The sequence below is a fragment of the Eschrichtius robustus genome, chromosome 13 (genome assembly GCF_028021215.1).
Source record: "Eschrichtius robustus isolate mEscRob2 chromosome 13, mEscRob2.pri, whole genome shotgun sequence".
In the NCBI taxonomy this organism is placed as follows: Eukaryota; Metazoa; Chordata; class Mammalia; order Artiodactyla; family Eschrichtiidae; genus Eschrichtius; species Eschrichtius robustus.
This window is the reverse complement of record NC_090836.1, coordinates 46977220-47000831: the sequence shown is the minus strand read 5'-3', so window position 1 is coordinate 47000831 and position 23612 is coordinate 46977220. Positions and strand designations below refer to the sequence as shown.

At 46.5% G+C, this 23612-nt stretch overlaps 1 protein-coding gene across 6 annotated transcripts; it reads left to right on the top strand.

Annotated features, from left to right (window-relative positions):
• Nucleotides 1-554: 554 nt before the first annotated feature.
• On the top strand, nucleotides 555-23021 carry TIMELESS (timeless circadian regulator). Of its 6 annotated transcripts, none has more exons than XM_068561396.1 (30): nucleotides 559-632; nucleotides 7107-7209; nucleotides 8811-8973; nucleotides 9124-9277; nucleotides 9565-9679; nucleotides 9774-9836; nucleotides 10122-10223; nucleotides 10402-10557; nucleotides 10802-10935; nucleotides 11132-11219; nucleotides 11496-11672; nucleotides 12036-12253; nucleotides 12500-12603; nucleotides 12747-12916; nucleotides 14777-14911; nucleotides 15387-15538; nucleotides 16560-16657; nucleotides 16749-16869; nucleotides 16976-17177; nucleotides 17448-17593; nucleotides 18212-18297; nucleotides 18386-18503; nucleotides 18593-18675; nucleotides 19622-19764; nucleotides 19960-20137; nucleotides 20219-20287; nucleotides 20411-20529; nucleotides 21725-21986; nucleotides 22122-22226; nucleotides 22367-23021. In XM_068561396.1, the coding sequence occupies exons 3-30, from the start codon at nucleotides 8877-8879 to the stop codon at nucleotides 22438-22440; spliced, it is 3669 nt and encodes a 1222-aa protein (XP_068417497.1). In that variant the 5' UTR covers nucleotides 559-632; nucleotides 7107-7209; nucleotides 8811-8876; the 3' UTR covers nucleotides 22441-23021. The 6 variants fall into 6 exon arrangements, with proteins under 6 accessions (XP_068417498.1, XP_068417497.1, XP_068417501.1 ...); XM_068561400.1 differs by having other exon boundaries at nucleotides 560-632; nucleotides 7111-7209; nucleotides 19996-20137; XM_068561394.1 differs by having other exon boundaries at nucleotides 560-632; nucleotides 7111-7209.
• The last annotated feature ends 591 nt before the right edge of the window (nucleotides 23022-23612 follow it).

The window sequence follows — 23612 nt, the reverse complement described above, 5'->3', positions numbered from 1 at the left end:
TTCCATTCAAATTTTAATAATTCACAAGATATTATTTGTTTGATCCCTATTTTCTTTTGTTGTTGGGAAAATACACTCATCTCAACAGAAGCCAGAGGAGACCCTGACCTGACGATGAATACTTATGTTGACCTCTTCCTTTTAGGAGCCTCCTGCGTATTTCGCAAGCTTTAAACCTATACCTATAGTAAGACAGACACCCCAGCCCCGCAAAAGACCACTCTTCCACGTAGCTGAACTCTCCATTTCCTCACAAATAAAGCCTAACTTTTCTAACTAACCTTGTTAAGACTTTGGAATAATCCACTTGACTAAGTGCAGGGGAAGAATGTTTGTAAATTCATCTCTAATCGGACTTAGATCCCAACTGTCTTAAGTCAGCAGGAAATCCATTGTGCTGTAATTTTGGGCTCAATATAAGGGATCGACTCAGATAAAAGAATACTTGTACTCGCTTCCCTTTTCCTTACTTCATCACCAACTCCCCCGCCCGCTCGGGGTCACATGGACCAGCCCCGCTCTCCCCGCCCCGCTCCCCACGTAGGCGGGATCTGGTCCAGCCCAGCCGGGTGGCGGGAAATGTGGCGGCCGCTGCTGGCCCCGCGGGGATCCTGAGGACAGGCAGGGAGCGGGTGAGTGTCTGGGCGAGAGGGCTCTAAGCGGATTGCGTCCCTTCGAAGCCGCGGGGGCTCTTCTGGGAGGCGCGGAGTCCCCTTTCCCGCCACCCGGTTTAAAGACAGGGGGCGGGGCGCGCGCTTTAGGTGCGCACGCGTCCTCACCCCGCGTCCTGTGTGGGAACCGCAGCGTTTCCAACTCTCCTGGGACGTCCCGTCATTTTCCCGACGCGATTCTGCACAGATAGGTCCTCGCGCAGCGGTGCGGCTGTGATGGGAAGGGGCTTGGAACCCTTAAAGTAAAACAGAAGCTTCCCGGGCATTTACCCTTCGGAACTTTCCATCCAGTTCAGACCCGAAAAAAATAGGTGTACAGCTTGGTGGTCAGCAGGAGCTGGGATTCACTGGTCGCTTGACTTAAATCTTGAGTTTTTATAAAATGGATTTCTCATTCCCTTCCTTCCTTTCCCTCGGGTAGAAGGCTTAAGGAGGATACAGCCTCTGCTTGGGTTTGTTAGCCGGACCATCAGCCGTTAATTAAGCTCCTTCCCTTGAGTCTCTCAATTCTTGGCCCTTCGTGCTGCCACTACATAATTACCGTTATAAAAAGTAGATCTGGTCATTTCAGATTAAATTTAAAACTCCTCTTTGGCCGCCCACGGTCAAGTTTATATCTTTAGGTGGGTGTCCATGGCCTTTGGCAGTCTGACTCTGACCCTCTCAGCTGATTTTCTAAAGCTCCCTATCATTTTTTTCTATCTCATGCACTTGACTCCCAAACCTGTGGAAAGGGTGTGTCTGCATTGTGCTCTTTCACGCTTTGGAACCTGTGCTCCTGCTGTTCCCTCTACTTGAAGTTCTTGCCACTTCTCTGCCAAATGAACTTCTCTTTCAGGAGCTCAGTTGTCCCGCTGAAAACCTCTATTTCCAGCCCTCCTGGGCCGAAGTAGTCACTTCTTCCTCTGTGTCCCTGAAGTATTTTACCTCCCTCTATTATCAGTGGCACTTATACAACTGAGTAAAAGGTTACTGAGCTCCTAACATGTACTGTGCCCTGTGCTCAGTACCAGGTGGACAGAGATGAATAGAACAGAGTTCCTGCCCTGACGGAACTGGAAGGAAGAACACGTGTAAATGAGTCCTCTGCAGTTACAGGGTGACAAAGAAGTCTGCCCTGGCTTCCTTACTCCTCTCAGAACTCTCTTGAGTAAGTTTATCTACTTTCACAACTTGACACACACCGCCTTACATCCTGATGCCTCCAAATCTCCAGCCCCAACCTCTCCTCCCTCAACTTCGAAACTTGTCTACTTCAGCTTAGAAAGCATGTGTTGAGCACTTATGATACCTGCCGTGGCCCGGGTTCAAGCCCTGGTTGGGGAACTGACATCCCCCAAGCTGTGTGGCAGGGCCACCAAAAGAAGAAAAAGACGCAAGCCTGCAGAGCATCATCACTTAAGGAGGAGTGGAGGAGCAGCCAATATGAGGTCAAGGAAAGGTGTTTGTTTTCTTTTGTTTTGGGGGGTTTTCCCACCCCCTAAGACGGAGGAGCTTTGAGCAACTCATAACATACGGGAATGGAGCCAGTATAAAGAAAAAATTGGAAACAAATGAGGAATGAGGAAGAAGCAACTGAGGGACGAGAAGTAATTGATCATTCACAAATGGAGGGCTTAGATTCATTTGAAATATGTATGTTTTTAGGCTTGGGTGGAGAGAATTGAGACAGTTCGTTTCTGATGATCTCAGTTGTTCTGAGAGGAAGGGACCTGAGACACCAGCTGAGAGGTGTGGGAAGCAGTGGAGTAAAGGGGCTTGAGGGTAACGGTGAAAGTTAGAAACAGCTGTTCCTTGGGAAGGAGAAGAGGGAGAGGGCCAGGAACACTAAGGATTTGCTGGGCCAGGCTGAGGACCTGTTCAGGTTGGAGACCACATTTGTTGTGTATCATTTTGCAGGGTTGTTTGGTTTCCTCTAGCAGATCTGACTCTAGATTTGAATCCAGGAGTCTAGAAAGCAAACGGTTGCATTGATCTGAGGTTGGGATCTTTTGCAGAGTGAATGCAGTAAAAGGAAAAAAGATTGAGACCTTACAGAGAGTGATGTGTAGTGATACACCAGTAGGATATGTGCTCCTGCTTGTGCGACCCCAGTTTGATCATTTTGTTTTTCAGCTCAGAAATCTTCAGTTAGTCCCAGGCTTATGTTCTAAATCCTTGAATTGATAGACAAAGACCAAGTTTTCCCATAAAGCCGGTTCCAACCCTCTTTTCCATTGCTTTCCTGTTAAGACTCCTCTATTCATAGTGGCTCCCTCTCTGGTTTTACTCTGGCAAATTCTCTGCTTAAGTTCCCCTCCTCCTCTCAGCTGCCTGAATTCTATGCAGCCTTCAAAGGCCCAGTTCTAATCACACTTTCTCTGACAAAACCTCCTTGGCTACTTTAACCTGAAAAGAGCCCTAGTTTTATTTCTGCAACTAAATTCCTTAAATTTCTTTAGCACTGCAGCCACTGCACCTGCACAGCACTATCTTTTGCCTTGGAGGATCTTTGTAAGCACTTAGTGACTGACTATAGAGTCCAATAGATGGAGAGGAAATTAATATTTTGAGAATTCTTTGTGCTCAACACTCAGTAAAGTGTTTGATATCAGAGCTTCTCAAACTTTCGTGGTGAACGACCAGGGTTTTTTCCCCCCCAGGCTGTTGCAGACCGGTACTTTTCTTTCTTTCTTTTTTTTCTAGCTTTATTGTGATATATCACTTGACATATAAAGTACTTTTCTAAAATAGTAGAACTAGAATAGTATTATTAGAAAAATTAAATTACTAGAGAAATAACATTAAAAAGAGACATACAGAATATAGGCATTTTTACTATTAGATTCAACAAACATCAACTGTGTCAAATTGCTATAAGATGTTCTAAATGCTTATGCTTTGTTTTTGTCCATATCTTGATGCAGACTGCTAACAGTTTGTGGACCAGCGTCCATTGGTCCACAAATGACACTGATTTCCATGATCTCATCTGAACCACCCCCTACTTATTTTTCTCAGTGTACTGATAAGGAAACTGAGGTTTAGGTTAAGCCACATGCTCAAGATCACCAACTTAGTACTGGACAGAACTGGAATTCAAATGCCAAGCGTCATTCTGTTCATACTAGTGAATCTCAAAGCTGGTTCTTAGAGCAGGGTTGGTTTGGGACAGAGTTTTTTGCTTGGTTTTATTTTGTTTTCAAGAAATGTGTTAATTTTCTATTTTGAATTGCAAGCCTATTTAATATTTTATCCTTTATTTTCCTTTGGTTCTTGCATTTTGAGGCCTGCATTTGAGATGATTATTGCTTCATCTCAACTGCTTAGTACTTAGTTGAGTGAGAAAAGTAACTAACATCCCTTTTAAATGTCCAGATCTGCTTTGTCTAAGGTGTTTGACAGAGTTTCTCATCTGTCTATGATAAAATGTGAAAATACAACATAATGAGTTTTTTCATAAAATTAAATGTATTAAAGGACTGTACTTTATTCTGGGATTTTTGTCCTTCTTAGGTTTTTGTGGGGGTTTTTTGGTGTTTAAATACTGAAAACAATGTATAGTAATTGGGTGTTTTTTTATAACAGCTGTATTGAGATATAATTCACATACCATAAAATTCACCCTTTTAAAATGTACAATTCACAGAGATGTGCAACTGTTACTGCTATCTAATGTTAGAACATTTTTATCACCCTCAAAAGAAACCACATACGTCCCTACTAGCAGTCACTCCCCATTGCCTCCTCTCCCCAGTCCCTGGCAACCACTAATCTACTTTCTGTCTCTCTGGATTTGCCTATTCTGGGTATTTCATGTAAGTGGAATCTTACAATATGTTACCTTTTGTGTCTGGCTTCTTTCGTGGAATGTAATGTTTTCAAATTTCATCTATATTGTAGCGTGTATCAGTACTTCATTCCTTTTTATTGTCAAATAATATTCCATTGTGTAGATATACCACTTTTTGTTTATCCATTCATCAATTGATGGACATTGGGGTTTTCCACATTTTGGCTATTATAAAGCTGCTGTGAACATTGGTGTGCAGGTTTTTGTGTGGACGTGCATTTCATTTCTCTCAGATATATACCTAGGAGTGGAATTGCTAGGTGCTATGGTAACTCTGTTTAACATTTTGAGGAACTGCCAAACCAACTTCCACAGCAGCTGCACCATTTTACAGTCCTACCAGCAATATAGGAGGTTTGTGTGTCTGTATTTTTTTTTTAATTGTCCTTAAGTTACAAAATTTAGAGTCTACCACCTTAGGTTAGTCTCCCTAAATTGAAAAAAAATTAAAGACCCATCCATGAAATCCAGAAGTTGGGGAACAACTATATTACCCCAGTCAGTATTTTAAAACAAAGCAAACAGAACAAAACAAAAAACTCAAAAAAACCCTATCTAGAAGGTCATCAATTAAAAAAATGATGAGAACTAACTGCTGATTGTTGAATAAAGTTGTAGACCACCTTTGCATCTTTTTTTCCCCCCGCCTTTGCATCTTGATTTTCCTTCAGCATAATAGTCTTGTATATGTTAAAGCAGTTCCCAATTATAGGATCATTTGGCGAGCGTTTCCTAAATACTGTGCCTGTGCCCCTTCTCCCCAGCCCCTGGAGTTTCTGAATATTTGGACAGGGCCTAAGCAGGTATCCTAAGGTGGTTTTAAAGTACAGCCTGGCTTGAGAATGACTGTTTAGGTAGTTGAGACATTGAGGGTATAATGTTAATGCTTTTACTTGCATGTTTTGTTAATTCTAAGGTAAACATTTTTTCAGAAAAAAAAAAAAAAGAATTTCTTTTTTCTATTGGTTCTCTGGTAAGCCAGAATGGCTGGTTTTCCTGTTTTGCCTTTGTTCTGGGTCAAAGAGGTGGCATGGGGAGAATTATTTTCAAAGTAGAAAACTCAGGAAGGAGAATAAAGTACTCCGATTGGAACAAAGAGAAATTAAAAGCTTGTATATATCTCTTCTGTCCCGTTATCCTGAAACAGCACTTGTGGTTTCTCCTTTTCCCTCTTTGTAGGAGGAAAGAATTTGGTGGAGGTAACTATAGTGAGCCCATGCTCACTATGACTTTAGTGAGCCCTGTGCTTAGTCATTAGCTGGGGGACTGCCCAGGAAGAGTAGGGCTGAGGTGGGTCCTGGAGGTGCTGTCAGCTAACTGCATTCTTTGCAGCTGAATGGAAAGTTCTTTCTTGAGAAATCTGAGCAGGCACTTCCATGGCTGCCACAGTATCCTTTCCCTTACTTCTCAGATAAGGAAGCTAAGACTGACTTGATGAGGAATAAATGGGCAGGTAGGCAGTGAAGCCAGGACTCTGACCCCACCTTCTGACCGTTGTACTGTTCTTTCTATTACACCAAGTTGCATTTAACAGTTTCTACTGAATGTCTGTCTTTTGAAAGAAATTCAGTGCATTCAGAAATGCATAAAACAACATTTAGTAGAGGAGAAAAGATGTATTCTAAGTTATTATAACGTAAAGAAGTAGTTCAGTGACGGAGGAGGAAGTCCATTTAGAGTGATATGTGCCGTCAGATCCTGTCCTGCTGTAGGCTATCAGGGAGAGCTTCGTGGAGGAGTGGCATTTGAGCTGGATCTTGAAGATCAGATAGGCTTAGAACTTTTGGAGTTAAGGGAGGTGGACCTTCCAGAAGGAGGGAGCAAGGTTTGGAGAGCGTGAGGGGGCTCTATGTCTTGGAATATGTATGTTTATGTTCCTGGGTTGGGGGGCTAGATAGCCAGACGAGGCACCTAAGGCATGGATCTAAGAAGTGGTGGGTTGGATGGGTAAGTGTGAAGTAGATATAAGACAGATAATCAGGTTATAAGTGGTCTAGGAGAGGAAGATGAGGCCACACAGACTAGGTGAGTAGCTTCTAGATAACTGCATGAAAAGAGAGTGAACTGTAAGTTTTCTGTCCCTGGCTGATTTTTTAATAGTATGTTTCTACCAGTGAGGGCTGGAACTCCTGTTTAGAGCTCTTTTATTCCAGTTCTAATGAATAGGCCCAAGACTGCCAGCTTGCCTCACGTAAACCCAACTTGCCTGGGAGCTTTATCATAGTCATCTGACCCATTTCTTCCTCTACTTTGCTTGTTGCTCTCTGGTTTTGTCAGAACTGCAAGGGATTAGAACCTGAAGTCTTAGCTCTCTTACATAACCTCTTCCCTTCTCACATCTGCAAGGATGCTCCTTCCCTATCTCCTTTCCTCTCCAGCTTTTATTTAGGTAGCCAGGTAACAGCAGTTACCACCTCTGTTATTTTTGCCTTTCAGGTAAAACGATGTGTTGAAAGCAGAGGTTTGAGTACTCTGCTGGGGCCAGTTTTACAAATATTGAATATTATTGAATATTAGAATTGGTCTGCTCTGTGTGTGTGTGTGTATACACCAGTGGTCTGTCTGGAAAAGCTAGATGTATTTTTTTTTTTTTTTTTTTTAAGCTAGATCCATCTTGGAGGAGAGTCACAGATCTCACACACTGCACCTACCTCACTGGAGCCCAGGTCTTAGGGTCTGCAAGTCCCATGAGAAAGGACAGCAAAGGCAGGTATCCCTTCAGTTTTCCTGGTCATTCTGTGTTTTACTGGCTCACTGTTGTTGGGCTGAGCGGTCAGAAAGGAGATTAGCACTGGGTAGGGGAAGGGAAGGCAGCAGCCTAGAGAAGTAGCCCAGTTACATAAATGCATGGAGATAACATCAGGCATTAAACCTTGGTCCTTTGGACATGGCCCATTTCTTATTTCCTGTGGGGGAACAGGGGTGGAGTTGGGCTAGGGGTACGTATGGAACAGGGAAAGGTGTTCTTAGAGGAAGCTGCTGCGTGCTGAGAGTGTGGCTGAATGTGACAAGGGGACGCATAGTGCATGTAGTGTGTGTGTGTGTGTGTGTGTGTGTGTGTGTGTGTGTGTGAGACTAGTGTCAGGTGCTGAAACATCCAGGATCTGTGCCTATTTGCTTATCTGATGAGGGTTTAGGGATCTTAATAAAAGGGGGTGTGCTTCAGAAAAGGAAGATGGTTCTTCTGTGGAGAGGGACAAGGAATTTAACTAGTTCCTATTTACTTCTTTTCCTCACCCATTCTGTTAGGTACTGGCCTCTACTAAGATCACCAAAATTTAAGAGTAACTTGGGGGAGGAGAGTGAGGGAACTTTCTTTACACATCCCCACGGCCTCAGAAGCCTCAGGGCTCCTGGGATATATCAGATCCTCAGTGGGATCACTGTACAGTCAGAGCTGGGTTTTCTCAGTTCTTGTGGTACAGAAGAGCTCTAACTGTGTGGGTGGAAGGTGGAGGGGGACCGGGTCCAGCAATTTTTTTATTTTTGGCCGTGTTGCGCAGCTTGTGGGATTAGTTCCCCGACCAGGGATTGAACCTGGGCCCTTAGCAGTGAAAGCGCTGAGTCCTAACCACTGGACCGCCAGGGAATTCCCCCGGCAATTTTAAGGCAGAGGGAAGCTCATTCTCCCACCTTCTCACAAGGCTGCAGAGCTTTCTCAGGGTGAAATTCTCAGAGTTGATGCCCTTTGCTAACCAGCCTTTCTTTCTACTAGGTTATCTAGACTCAAACATACTGTTTCTACAGTTTCAGACCCGATTTAGAGGATGGGATGGCTTAATTCTTAGTCTCGGAGCCTCCTGGGTAGAAGTCTTAACTTAAAGTTTTCCCTGGGACTGGGAACAGCACTTTCGGTGCTGACAAAAGTGAAGCATTTGAGGACCTTGATCAGAATACTCAGAGCATTAGGGCCCTGCCTGCTCCCCCCTACCTTTTATGGGGAGGACCCTACATTTGTTTTGTTTTGGGGTTTTTTTATAGATTTATTTATTTATTTGTTTATTTTTATTTTTGGTTGCATTGGGTCTTTGTTGCTGCGCGCAGGCTTTCTCTAGTTGAGGCGGGCAGGGGCTACTCTTTGTTGCGGTGCGTGGGCTTCTCATTGCGGTGGCTTCTCTTGTTGAGGAGCATGGGCTGTAGAGCACAGGCTCAGTAGTTGTGGTGCACAGGCTTAGTTGCTCCGCAGCATGTGGAATCTTTCCAGAACAGGGCATGAACCCATGTGCCCTGAATTGGCAGGCGGATTCTTAACCGCTGAGCCACCAGGGAAGTCCCCCTACATTTGTTATCTTTCCTTGTCTCTATAGGCCTCATCATTTCTAGCTCCCTTGGCTCCACCTGCCTTTCTTCTCTAACGGCTGGTCCACTGATGTATGGACTTGAGCATGATGAATTGTGAACTTCTAGCCACATGCAGTGCTCTTGGGTACTTGGAGGGAGACACTTACCACAAGGAGCCAGATTGCTTAGGTGAGTCGCTTTTTGAGGTAACAGGTTAAAAAAAAAAAAACGCTTGAGTCTAGGTCTTTTGAATTTCTCAAGCCCTGGGTATGAAAAGCACATGGGCCTGGGTAGATCTTCTGCCAGGGTTCCATGTAAGTGTTTATTCTGTCCCTGAAGAGAGTGTGAAGGATTTGATCCGCTACTTGAGGCATGAGGATGAGACGCGAGATGTACGGCAGCAGCTGGGGGCAGCGCAAATCCTGCAGAGCGACCTCCTACCCATCCTTACCCAGCACCGCCAGGACCAGTCTCTCTTTCATGCTGTTATCAGGTTGATTCCCCAGCTTTTTTTTTTTTTAATTGAAGTATAGTTGACTTACAATGCTATGTTAATTTCTGCTGTACAGCAAAGTGATTCAGTTATACATATATATACATTCTTTTTTATGTTTTTTCCATTGCGATTTATCACAGGATATTGAATATAGTTCCCTGTGCTATACAGCAGGACCTCGTTGTTGATCCCCCAGCTTTTTAACATATACTGTGTGCCAGCCTTTGGTATTTGTGCCTGGTGACGAAACTGAACAGCTTCTCCCTCCTTCATGGTCTCCCCAGGCTGATGGTGAACTTGACACAACCAGCCTTGCTCTGTTTTGGCAGCGTGCCCAAGGAGCCCAGCTTCCGGCACCACTTTCTGCAGGTGCTAGCGTACTTGCAGGCCTACAAAGAGGTGAGGTTTTCCTCCAGAATCCCGCGGCAGAGTTTGGGGGCGGTGGGAAAGGAGAGGGTGGGGGCTACTTAAGGTCCACCCCCCTGTTTCATAGGCCTTTGCCAGTGAGAAGGCTTTTGGAGTCCTCAGTGAAACGTTGTATGAGCTGCTGCAGCTGGTGAGTCTCCACCTCACAAGATCCCAGGGGACAGTTAGCGCCCTGCTCCTCCCCTGGGCAGAACCCCAGGTGGGGCGTCGGAACATGCGGGGTTTGGAGATACGGTCCCAGTCCTTGGGGGTACAAGTCCAATCCGCTGTCTCTGCTGCCTCGGGACTGCTCGAACTCTTCCTGTTCTTTCTTTTTAATCCTGATTCTTCTCTGTGCCTCTCTCGCCCCGTCAGGGTAGATGCCTCCCGCCTTCCACAGGGGGTCTTGTCCTCTAACTCTCCTTCTTCTGACCAGGGCTGGGAGGAACGGCAGGAGGAAGACAGCTTGCTGATTGAGCGGATCCTGCTGCTGGTCAGAAATGTTCTCCATGTCCCAGCCGACCTTGATCAGGAGAAGGTGATCTTGGCTGGTCTGAGTTCTTGTGCTTGATTAGGTTGGGCTGCCCCTTTTTCGCTGTTCTGTCCTCTGACGAAACTCGGGGAGGGACCTTCGTCAAGGAATGAGTTGGAAAACCTCAAGGCAGGGCAGTAGAACTGACTGATCTCCCCTTTTCCCCTCACCGCTTACCGCTCAGAGGATCGATGATGACGCCAGTGTCCACGACCGGCTTCTCTGGGCGATTCACCTCAGTGGCCTGGACGACCTGCTCCTCTTCCTGGCCAGCGCAACTGCGGAGCATCAGTGGAGCCTCCATGTGCTGGAGATCATCTCCCTTATGTTTCGTGACCAGGTGAGACACTCACCTGTTGCCTCAATCCCTTCCCTCATGTCCGTTTCTGCTGTGCGGCCGGAATTGCTCTTGTATCATGACTGAAATACCTGGGGAAGGCAGGTGCCAGGTGGAATAGCCATGTCTTAAGTACAGGGTCCCATCAACAGTCCTATTTTGTTCACTCTTTCTGTCCCCACTAGGAGTGAACTCAGAATAGGGAATGACTGTCCTTCTGACTCTTCCCTCCTTGTTCTAAATCTAGAACCCTGAGCAGCTGGCAGGAGTAGGGCAGGGACGCTTAGCTCAGGAGCGGAGGACAGCTGTGGCAGAACTGGAGGTGTTGCGCCAGCGAGAGATGGCAGAAAAGAAGACTCGAGCCCTGCAACGAGGCAACAGGTGAGTGGTGGAGAGCCGCTCTACCCATGTTCCCGTTCCTGCACTGCGGAATGCTAGGGCTTGGGCCAAAGGCTAAGGCAGTGGTGACCAGAGAGCACTTTGCAGTTACAACATACTCTGATGTGCTGCTGAAAGAGAATGGGGATGGAGCTTCCAGAGAATTGAGGAATCACCCTGGACTTTTTTTTCTCTGCAGGCATTCTCGATTTGGGGGCTCCTACATTGTCCAGGGCTTGAAATCCATTGGGGAGAGGGACCTCATCTTTCACAAAGGTCTCCACAATGTGAGTATTCTCCCATCAGGGGTGGGAACATTGTGGAGTGGGGGGCCTTTATCTCTCTGGAGGTAAATCTTCTCTGTTCTTGGGCTTAGAAAGTTGGAGACCTAGGAGAAATAGAGCTTTTGGCATTGTCTTTACCTGCATCTTCACTTAGTACCAGAGGGAGAGCACCTTCTACAAGTTTCTTCTGAGAAAAATGTAGTACCAAGGATGTGTAAAGAGCTGCCGGGGACGGAGGTGGTTAGGAGTAATTCTAATTCCCTCAACCTACATCCCCAGCTCCAAAACTACACTTCAGATTTGGGAAAGCAGCCCCGACGGGTACCTAAACGTCGCCAGGCTGCCCGGGAGCTGTCCGTTCAGCGCCGCTCTGCCCTCAACGTGAGACTCTTTCTCAGAGACTTCTGCTCTGAGTTCCTGGAGAACTGTTACAACCGGCTCATGGGCTCGGTGAAGGTGAGAGCCTAGGAAAGTTGGAGTAGAGTGGTGATTGGGGCAGCGGTGGGTAAGAAGGGCAAGCTGGGGAGGAACCCATGGAAAGCTGACCATGGAGAGTGGACTAGTAGGTGAGACGGATGTAGGGTGCGCCTGAGACATGGTGCTGAAGTCAGGAGGGAGGGGGTTATTGATACGACAAAAAAAGCTGTAGAGATTGCCGCAGAGGACGGGGAAGGGAATGTGGGGAGAATGAGAGAGGGATGGAAATTAGGGTCCTAGAATATTGTTACAGTGGTGTCCAGGGTCCACCTGGTCATCATAGGACAGGAGGAAGTTGGAAGCCCTGAGGTCATGAAGTGGTCTGTTTTTCCTGGACATCAGGACCACCTGCTTCGGGAGAAGGCTCAGCAGCACGATGAGACCTACTACATGTGGGCTTTGGCTTTCTTCATGGCCTTCAACCGAGCTGCCTCCTTCCGGCCAGGCCTGGTTTCTGAGACCCTCAGTGTCCGCACCTTCCACTTCATTGAGCAGAACCTCACCAAGTACTATGAGATGATGCTGACCGACCGCAAGGAAGCCACCTCATGGGCACGCCGGTGAGCAGGAGGAGAATTGGGGTCAGAGTGGACATCTTGGCCTGGCTGGGAATCTGAATGCCTGAATTCTGGATGGTACTTTCTGTCCTGTTTCAGGCTTCAGGTGGTCAGCTGGGGAGCAAGGACTGGCTGGGTCATTCCGTTTTTGATGGAACTATTTTGGCGGGTGAGGGTGCAAAGGGTGATACTGTTTCCATGAACCAAGGTCCTAAGCTGTCCTCCATTTTACCTCTTTCCCTCTCACAGGATGCACCTGGCTCTGAAGGCCTATCAGGAGCTGCTGGCCACAGTGAATGAGATGAATGTGTCCTCAGACGAGGCTGTGAGGGAGAGCAGCCGCATCATCCAGAGTGAGGCCTGGCTTGGTCTCTGATCCTGCCTTCCCTGCCTCTTGATCAGAAACTCACTCTTCCCAGACCCAGCTTCACCCGTCTCTCCTTTCCCCAAGCTTTCCAGATCAGTCCTTCCATTCCTTTCTCTTCCCTGTTTCTAGACAACATTTTCTATGTGATGGAGTACCGAGAGCTCTTCCTGGCACTCTTTCGAAAGTTTGATGAGAGATGCCAGCCCCGCTCTTTCCTTCGTGACCTGGTGGAAACCACCCACCTCTTCCTCAAGATGTTGGAGCGGTTCTGTCGGAGCCGTGGGAACCTGATGGTGCAGGTACTGGGCAGCCCAGGGTGTAGAAAGAGCTGGGGGGAAAGGGTGGGGGACAGAAAGGACAGGGGCCTCTTTCTCCTCACATTTTCTGTAGCTTAAGCTGGTCTGTTAGAACTACTCTGAACTAAGGGCAAGAGTTTTGTTGGTGTTGCCATTGTGGTTCTGCCTTGTGAGTCTCCTCTCATTAGGTTGATCCCTGATCTACCATAAGTATCTTAATTCATTCAGGAAACATTTATTAAACGCCTGCTCTGTGCTAAGCACATAGACTCTGGGGGTTCATAATTTTATTTTATTTACTTATTTTTTTTTAAGATTTTTTTTTTGATGTGGACCATTTTTAAAGTCTTTATTGAATGTGTTACAATATTGCTTCTGTTTTATGTCTGTTAGGTTTTTTTTTTTTTTTTTTTTTGGCCACGTGGCATGTGGGATTTTAGCTCCCCGACTCGGGATGGAACCCACACCCCCTGCATTGGAAGGCGAAGTCTCAACCACTGGACTGCCAGGGAAGTCCCAGGGGGTTAATAATTTTAGAATTTAGTAATTATGCTGTGCTATTTCCTGGTTATACTTCAGAAGCACTGTAATGAGATAGAAAGGGCCTTACATTAAAAGTCAGAGGTCTGGGGACTTCCCTGGTGGTCCAGTGGTTAAGCCTCTGAACTTTCACTGCAGGGGTCCAGGTTCGATCCCTAGTCAGGGAACTAAGATCTCACATGCCGCATGGTGCGGCCAAAAAAAAAAAAAAAAAAAAAAGTCAGAGGTCTGGGATCTCATCCCGTATTAGTTACTGTTAGAATAACTTAAGCTGCTTGTGTGAGTCCTGGTTTTTAAAGTTGGTTGTAACATCTACCCATGAGCCTGAAATGATACAATAAATGAAAAGTCTGGGACAAGAAGAAAACCTCAAGGAATTTCTATCCTGGAGACACAAGGACTCTGCTTTGTAAAAATTTTCCTATAATTCTGTTTGCTATAGGTTAAAACTCGGTCAGAACTGGACTTGAAAGGGGCTGTAGTACCAATGAGACTTTTCTAAAAGGTCTATTTACACTCGGAGCTCTGTTGTATTAGCAGTACTAACAGGTGCTATCATTTATCGAGCGTTTACTATGTCTCAGACGTTGTGCTAAGGTTTCCCTATAATCCTCACAATAGCACTAGGACACATGCGCAGAGTGGTTAAGCAACTTGTCCAAGGTCTTGCTGGTATATGGCTAGCGTCAATACTTAAATCCTGGTCTGCTGGAATCCAAACTCATGCTCCTGACCTTTAGTGTGTTTGTAAGTTCCTTGAATAAAGCATGAACCTCATTAAGGGCCTCACAGGCCCTCCTATTTGCCCACAGCGAAGACTGGTTCACAGCCATGACTTGGGGGAGCGGGGTCAGGGTATTGACTCTCATTCTCCTGCTTTTCAGGAGAAAAAATTGTAGTTTACATTTGCAGAGTGCTTTGCATTTTATAAAGCCTTTTTATATAGAATTTTTTATCCTCAGAGCAAATTTGCTCATTCTCTAGGCTTCTGTTTAAGGTATCACTGCCGCAAGAAATGAGTCACGTGCTGTTCCTGGGTTTTGCTATGGCGTTTTGTGCTCAGCCATGTTCTAGGTCTTATCCAGGCTGTAGTGTCATTTACCTGTCTACTTACCTGTCTCCCCCACTAGGCCACAAGCGCCTCAAGGGCAAGGAAATGTGCTCTTCACTGCTGCTTCCCCATTGCCATTGAGTAGCACATAGTGGTCACTCTGTGAATGTCTAATTAATTCAGACATCTAATTATTTAGTTAATAGAGGACATTGATGGGGAAAAGGCCTCCCTAGCTCTCGTGCCATCCTAACACAGTTCCTTCTCTGTAGAACAAACGAAAGAAGAGAAAGAAGAAAAAGAAGGTCCTAGATCAGTCCGTAGCTTCTGGTAATGTCCCCTACAGCCCAGAGGAAATGGAGTCTGTGTGGCCCTCCCTGGCCGAGCAGCTACAGTGCTGTGCCCAGGTAAGTAGTTGCAGAAACTCTTTCTTTTTTTTTTTTTTTAATACATTTATTTATTTATTTTTGGCTGCGTTAGGTCTCCATGGCTGCGCGCAGGCTTTCTCTAGTTGCAGCAAGCGGCGGCTACTCTTCATTGCTGTGCATGGGCTTCTCATTGCGGTGGCTTCTCTTATTGTAGAGCACGGGCTCTAGGTGCATGGGCTTCAGTAGTTGTGGCGCACGGGCTCAGTAGTTGTGGCTCGTGGGCTTTAGAGTGCAGGCTCAGTAGTTGTGGCGCACGGGGTTAGTTGCTCCGTGGCATGTGGGATCTTCCCGGACCAGGGCTCGAAGCCGTGTCCCCTGCATTGGCAGGTGAATTCTTAACCACTGCGTCACCAGGGAAGTCCTACTCTCTGTTTCTTGAGGGTAGTGCTCTGGGCAGGCTCTCTGGGTCTCCCCCGCCCCAACTGTTACCAAAGCTTTAATAATCCCTCTCTAGGATCCTGAGCTCAGTTTGGACTCCATGGTTCCCTTTGATGCGGCCTCAGAGGTGCCCGTGGAAGAACAGCGGGCAGAAGCCATGGTGCGGATCCAAGACTGTCTCCTGGCTGGCCAGGCCCCACAGGCCCTGACCCTTCTTAGGTCTGCCCGGTAAGAGTCCCGCCTACCCATCCTTCCACATCCAGCCCCTGGGCTTTTGGGGGCAGGGAGTGGCTTTCACTGTGGCACAGGGTTCTCAGTCTTCAAGAGAGAAGTCCCCTCAGAAGCGCTGGGGCTCTGTACAGGGTACTGAGTCCTGGGGAGTTTTGGTTGGTTTATTGGGAGGTTTATTATTTGTTTTTGTTTCATTTTTGAGAAATATTACCACAGTTAGTTAGGGAAAAAAAAATAAAGTTAATTCTATGAGCCAAAGATAGCCATCATTAACATTTTGATGAGTTATCTTCCAGAGTTTTTCCCTCTGTGTTACATATAGACACATCATATACACCTTCTTTTACAAGATCGAAATATTGCAATACTGATTTATAGTATTTTTTTCACTTCTCAATATATTGTGAGCATCATTTCTTTTTTTTTTTTCAAATATTTATTTATTTATTCTGGCTGCACCGGGTCTTAGGTGAGGCACGTGGGATCTTTGCTGCGGCATGCGGGATCTTTAGGTTGCGGCATGCAGACTCTTAGTTGCGGCATGTGAACTCTTAGTTGCAGGAGGCATGCGGGATCTAGTTCCCCAACCAGGTATTGAACCCAGGCTCCCTGCATTGGGAGCGTGGAGCCTTAGCCACTGGACCACCAGGGAAGTCCCGTGAACATCATTTCTCATCAGATATATTTCTGCAATTATTAATGGCTTTAAAACACCATTGTGAGAGCAGCGAAAAATAAATAGATAAATAAATAAATAAATTTATAAAAACAAAAAACACCATTGTGTGAATATGTACATTTGTTCAACATTTGTTCAAATGTCACGCATTTAGATTATTTGCCTTTTCTTCCTATATGATTTTCTTTGCAGTGTGGCTTATGAGGGAGAATTTCCCTAGAGTCTTTGTTTCATCTTTGAAATAACAGTCTGCATCCTCTTTCCAGCTGGAAAATAAAATAAGTCTAAATTCCTTCTCCCACTTCAAATTATAACTGAGATATTCCCTCTGTGCTCCAGGGAGGTGTGGCCAGAAGGAGATGTGTTTGGCTCTCAGAACATTTCCCCAGAGGAGGAGATTCAGCTGCTGAAGCAAATCTTCTGGGCCCCGCTTCCCCGTGAGTCTCCATTTCCTTCTCATCTCTCTCCTTCCAGCTCTTCTCTAGCGCCAGCGTCACAGACACCCAGTAATCCTCAGTCTTTCTATAGGGCAGCAGGGGCCAGAGGAACAAGGGGCAGAGGAAGAAGATGAAGAAGAGGAGGAGGAGGAAGAGTTGCACGTGGTCGAGGTGTTGGAGAAAGAATTTAACTTTCTGGACTACCTGAAACGGTGTGGGCCGGGAGGACGGAATTGGTGTCAGGGTGGAGACCGTGGGGCTGTGAGGACGACCACACGTCCTCACGCTGACATCCTCTCGCTCCCTGTCTTGGTGCAGCTTTGCAAACACAACTGTCATCCAAGCCTACGTGCTGCTGCTGCGGAGCTACAAGCAAAATAGCGCCCACACCAACCACTGTGTCGTCAAGATGCTGCACCGGCTGGCCTATGATCTCAAAATGGAAGCCCTGCTTTTCCAGCTTTCCCTCTTCTGCCTCTTCAATCGTATGCTTAGCGACCCTGCTGCTGGGGCCTACAAAGTAAGGAGATACAAAAGAATGAGGTTCTAGAAGTGTAGGGGAGTCCTGGGGTAAAAGGATAGGGGATAAAGTGCCCTGAGCTGTGTCAAGGCTGAGCGATGAGAGAACGGTGAGGAAGTAGACAGGCAGGTTGAGGGAGCTGCAAGGGGAAGGATACAAGAGGCTGAGCGAGGAGGGGGCAGCTGGGAACAGGCCTAGAAAAAATACCTAAAGGCCCATGTTTATGTACATTTAGGCCACAGGCCTCACAGCAGTCTCCCTCTCCCACAGGAGCTAGTGACTTTTGCCAAATACATCCTGGGCAAGTTCTTTGCGTTGGCCGCGGTCAACCAAAAAGCCTTTGTGGAGCTGCTGTTCTGGAAGAACACAGCTGTGGTTCGAGAGATGACTGAGGGCTATGGCTCCCTGGATGGCGGGTGAGCTTGAGGATGGGGAAGGCTTGGCGGTGGGGAAGGGGTGACACAGTCACAGAGTGTCAGAGCTGGAAGAGCTTGCAGATCAGTTGGTGTAACCTTTCTTTCCCTTTCGTAGGTGAGAAAACAAGCCCCGAAGGTGAAATGCTTTACCTGAGGTCACCTGAGAGAGGAACTGGGATTGAGCCTAAGTCTCCTGTCTACTCTAGTTTCCTTCTTCACCAGCGTTCGGGGGGGCAGTCAGAGTGGGGTGGCCCCCCAGAGAGAGTCTCTATGTGCCTTATCCCAAGATGTGCTGGGAAGCCATAAGGATGCATAGAAATATTTGTCCTCTTTCCCTGAGTATCTCAGCTTCTCTCCTTTCACTCTTCTCTCTCTTTCCCATAATACTTTCAGCCCCTGCAGTGTCAGGTTCCATGGGCCCAACCTGGAAAATCTTAGTTTGACTTTTGGGTTCTTAAGTGGAAGGAGAGTAAGAGGAAGGAAGCACACCTTAGGCCTCTGCTAGCTGGCTCCTTTGCGGTACCTGCATTGCCCTTATTCTTTTTAGAAGAGAAGACCTTTGGTCTCCTCTTTTTGAGCCAACAATCTACATGCTCCCCTTCTCCTTTCCCCATTTAGATCTTCTAGTCGCAGACGCCCTGTGTGGAGCCCAGAGGAGGAGGCCCAGCTTCAGGAACTGTACCTTGCCCATAAGGATGTGGAAGGTATGAGGCCTTGAGGTCTGAAGAGCATGAGGAGGGCAGCCTGAGCTCCAGGACCCCTCTTCACTGCCTCACTCCTCCTCCACCTCAGGTCAGGATGTGGTGGACACCATCTTGGCACACCTGAAAACTGCTCCTCGGACACGCAAGCAGGTCATCCACCATCTGGTACAGCTGGGACTGGCTGACAGCGTCAAGGACTTCCAGAGGTAGAGGCACACGCTCTGGAGGGAATTGAGATGGGGAATCCACTCTTCACTCCCTGAGCTCCCCCTTCCACTGACACCCCCCTGAACAGGAAAGGAACCCAGATTGTACTGTGGACGGAAGATCAGGAGCTGGAGCTGCAGCGGCTTTTTGAGGAGTTCCAGGACTCTGATGGTAAGTGAGTTGGAAGCTCAGGGAACCTCTGAAATGAGAGCCAAGCTCTCAATTTCTTTTCCTGCTGCTTCCTGTGTCCAAGGAAGGCTTATCCTCTCCATCCTGTCCACTTGCTCTGTTTGTGGTGTCGTTTTTGTTTGTTTGTTTTTAAATATATATATTTTTTCTTTCGTATTATATAAGTTACAGGTATACAATATAGTGATTCACTATAGTCACTAATTTTTAAAGGTTATACTCCATTTATCGTTGTTATAAAATATTGGCTATATTCCCCGTATTGTACAATGTATCCTTGTAGCTTATTTTATACCTAATAGTTTGCACCTCTTAATCCCCTACCCTTATCTTTCCCCTCCCCCTTCCCTCTCCCCACTGGTAACCACTAGTTTGTTCTCTATATCTGTGAGTCTGCTTCTTTTTTGTTATATTCATTCATTTGTTTTATTTTTTAGATTCCACATATAAGTGATGTATAATAATTCTCTTTCTCTGTCTTATTTCACTTAGCATAATGCCCTCCAACTCCATCCATATTGCTGCAAATGGCAAAAATTCATTCTTTTTTATGGCTGAGTAGTATTCCTTTGTGTGTGTGTGTGTGTGTGTGTGTGTGTGTACCACATCTTCTTTATCCATTCATCTGTTGATGGACACTTAGGTTGCTTTTATACCTTGGTGATTGTAAATAATGCTGCCATGAACATTGGGGTGCATGTATCTTTTCAAGTTAGTGTTTTTGTTTATTTTTTTGGATATATACCCAGGAGTGGAATTGCTGGGTCATATAGTAATTCTATTTTTAGTTTTTTGAGAGACCCCCATACTGTTTTTTGTGGTGTCATTTTTGAGTGAATTGAGCTAGCCTCTTTCCAAAGACCTCTGTTTCCTTTACTAATCCCTTTCCCCTGTTGCTCTTGGGCATTCACACTTTCTTTCTCTATAGATGTGCTGGGTAATATCATGAAGAACATCACAGCCAAACGCTCACGGGCCCGAATAGTGGATAAACTGCTGGCTCTGGGGCTGGTGGCTGAGCGGCGGGAGCTGTACAAGAAACGCCGGAAGAAGTTGGCGCCCTCAAGCTTGGTAACAGTCTTACCCTGGCTCTGCCAGCTGGACCTGCCCCCCCTGAAGTGCTCCTTAGAAGTAGCCCACCCAGATTCTTCCTGTCTCAGGCTCTTCTGAGTAGATCCCCCCAGTGGGGTGGCCAGGAACCAGAGGACTCCACTCAGTTCTTCGTCTTGTCTCCTTTTGTTCATTACCCACCCCAATGAATTTTAGCCTAATGAAGAGGGGTCCTTGAACGATTTTTGCCAGGAAGATCTAGAAGAAGAGGAAAACCTGCCAGAGGAAGAGAGCGAAGAGGATGAAGAGAAAGAGGAGGGCTCAGAAGCAGAACAAGGCCACGGTGGCTCCATCCTTTCAACTCAAAACCTTGGGCAAAACCTGCATCAGGAAGGTGAGGGCCCAGTTGGGAGAGATGTCTCAGGTGGTGGGGTTGGTTGTATGGGCCAGTTATAAGTTTTCCACCTTCCCTTAGGCTTTTCTGCTCCCCTCCTGTGGCTCCAGAACTGCCTCATTCGAGCAGCGGAAGATCGGGAGGAGGTTGGTGAGTGGATAAATGACGGTTTCAGAAGGACTGGGGTCTGGAGGCTGCTGGAGATCTGGTCGTGGGATGGAGGGCCAGTTCTTTCTTCACATCTTCACCATGTGACCATTGACCCTGTCCTAGGCTGCTCTCAGGCAGTTCCACTGGTGCCACTGACAGAAGAAAATGAGGAAGCAATGGAAAATGAACAGTTTCAGCAGCTGTTGCAAAAGCTAAGGGTTCGGCCTCCTGCCTCTGGGCAGGTAAATACACCAGTTACAGCATCAGCCAAGTGTGTTGGTGCTACTTTAAGATACATCCCCTCCTCCTCATTTCCTGTCACCTCTGACTGTGACTCCTGCAGCAGCTGTCCTGCTAATCTCTCCAATCTTCCCTTCTCCTAAGTCCATCTTCCACACTGCCCCCGAGTTATCTTTCTAAAATACAGTTTTGATTATATCACTCCCCTGATCAGAGCACTTGATGGTTCCCCACTGTTTGCAGGACAAAGTCCACAGCCTCCCAGTGGTGTCTCTGGCCTTGGCCAGCCATTGCAGCCTCACAGCCACGTCACCACACACCTACCTGACACTACAGTCATCCGGGGCTGCTTTCCATCCTCCAAACAGTAGGCTTTTTCATACCCCCAAACAGTTGATCATGCCAGTCCCCCTACTGGAAGGCTCCAACCTCATACACAAGGTGGCAGATCACCCATCTTCCTGATGAACACTCCACCCAACCTTGAAGAGTTAGTTCAGTTGTCACTTCCTCAGAGAAGCAGTCTCTATCCCTCCTTCAACCCCCCCACCCCAACACCAAAATTCACAGATATTCAAGTCTCTTATATAAAATGGCATAGTATTTGCATATAACCTATGCACATCGTCTCTAGATTAATTGTAATACCTAATACAATGTAAATGCTATGTAAATAGTTGACAATGTGCAGCAAATCCAAGTTTTGCTTTTTGGAACTTTCTGGAATTTTTCATTTTTTTTCCCCAATGTTTTTGATCTGCAGTTGGTTGAATCCATGTATGTGAAACCCTCGGACACGGAGGGGCAACTGTAATCATTTTGGTGGCTGTGATTTGTTCATTCCCTTAATATAGCCCCAATCCTGTGGTGTTACAGTACATTGGTTCTTTCTCCCATTAGACTGTGAGTTCCTTGAGAGCAAGGATCATATCTGACTCACCTTTAGATCCCCAGGATCCATTCATTTACTTATGTAATTAACAACTGTATTTACTGGGAACCTCCTGGTGTATCAGGCACTGTGTTAGACATTGGGCACATACTAGATAAATAAGCAATAAGTAGAGTTCACAACCCTTGTGGAGCTTCACCAATGTAGGCTCATATTTATTCAATGAATAATATCAAAATCTGGTGCACTAGAGGCTGGCTGCTCCTTTCCCACTACTCTCATTTTCGACTTCTTTGCCCCTGTAGGAAACCTTCTGGCGAATTCCAGCCAAGCTGAGTCCCACCCAGCTCCGGAGGATGGCAGCTTCTTTGAGCCAACCAGAGGAGGAGGAAAAGCTTCAGCCAGGATTAGAACCTAAGGTCCCCGGAGAGCAAGGCCCTGAGGAGGAGCACCAACAGGAAGAGGCGCACCAACAGGAGGAGGAGCGCCAAAAGGAGCATCGAGCACATGCCCTGAGGGCCCTCCTGTCAGCCCGGAAAAAGAAAGCAGGCCTGGTGTCCCCAGAGGGTAATACCAGGACCACTTATCTATTGAGTACTATTGAGTACTTACGCAGCCGCCGTGTGATCAAGAGGGCTGATAGGGTATTTGAGACTATGAGGACCTAGTTCCCTAATTTTATGCCTCTCATGGTCGTTTCAGAGGAAGGGACTGATGGTGGGAAAGAGCAGCTGAAAGTGGCACCCAAGAAGCGACAGCTGCTGGACAGCGATGAGGAAAAGGAGGAAGATGAGGGCGGGAGCAAAGGTAAAGGGGTCTGGTCGGGATCTGCCTTTTCTTCTAACCTCTAGCACTCTTCCCTCCAGTCCTGAAGGTAAATGCTACCATCCTCCTTCCCCCTTAACAAATTTAGATATCCTGTCTTCTCACCCCTGTCATTCCCATAGCACCAGAGTTGGGAGCTCCAGGAATCCGGAAGAAGAAGCGGTTTCAGATTGAGGATGACGATGAGAGCGACTGAAGAGCCAGATGCCTAGGGGCAGAGATAGACCCATTTTTAAGTGGTGAATTTAAATCTGAGTTTGGAGGGGCATACAGGACCTGGAAACTCCTCTTACTGGACAGAAGCTGTGGAGCCCTGGGCTTCTGCATGGATTTAGGGTCCAGGAAATCCAGGCAACAGTGTTGGCCTCCTGTTCAGTCACTTCTTGCTTCTCCCACTTTTATCAGTGTGCCCCAGTAGCTCTCTGGAGACTTATTCCTCTTCTTCTTTGGTTAATAGCACACCCTGGCAAAGGAGAGGAGTGAGTGAAATATAGAAGGCACCTTAGACCCCTCTTACTGGTCTGTTCCTTTTGCCTTTCTGCTGGAGGTGGGTCACAGCACTAGATGGGGAGTTTTGTGACATGATGAGTGGGGATGTTACACCATTTTTAAAAAGGCATTAGACACGCCCATCCTCATTTTCTTTCCTATGATCACCCCCTGAACACCAGATTGAGCCCAGTTCCTAATGTTGAAATAGGGTTGGGATGCAGTACTCGTCAGATGATGAACGTGTTTGGTTGGTGTTTGGCATTGAATTAAACATGTAAAATTAAAAGTTGCCAATGTTGATCTGACTTGCCAATCTGTCTAAATACCTCAACCCTCCACCTGCTATGTTCGTGTAAGAACTTTTAACTATTAGGGTTAAAAGAGATTATCAGCCTTCCCTTTTCTCTTGCTTTCCCTACACAAGACACAGGAAAACATTCACACCTCAAGATCCTTTGTCTAGGATAAATCTTTAGGGTAAAAGGAGTATGCATCAGAACAGGTACATGAAAAGATGCTCAATGTCGTTCATCAGAGAAGTGCAAATCAAAACCACAATGAGATATCACCTGATACCTGTCAGAGTGGCTGTCATCAAAAAGAACACATATAACAAATGTTAGTGAGGATATGGACAAAAGGGAACCCTTGTACACTGTTGGTAGGAACATAAATTGGTGTAGCCACTGTGGAAAACAGTATGGAGGTTCTTCAAAAAAAAACTAAAGATAAAACTACCATATGACCAAGCAATTCCACTCCTGGGTATATATCTGAAAAACATGAAAACACTAATTCACAAAGATACATGCACAACAGTGCTCATAGCAGCGTTATTTACCATAGCCAAGATATGGAAGCAGCCTAAGTGTCCAT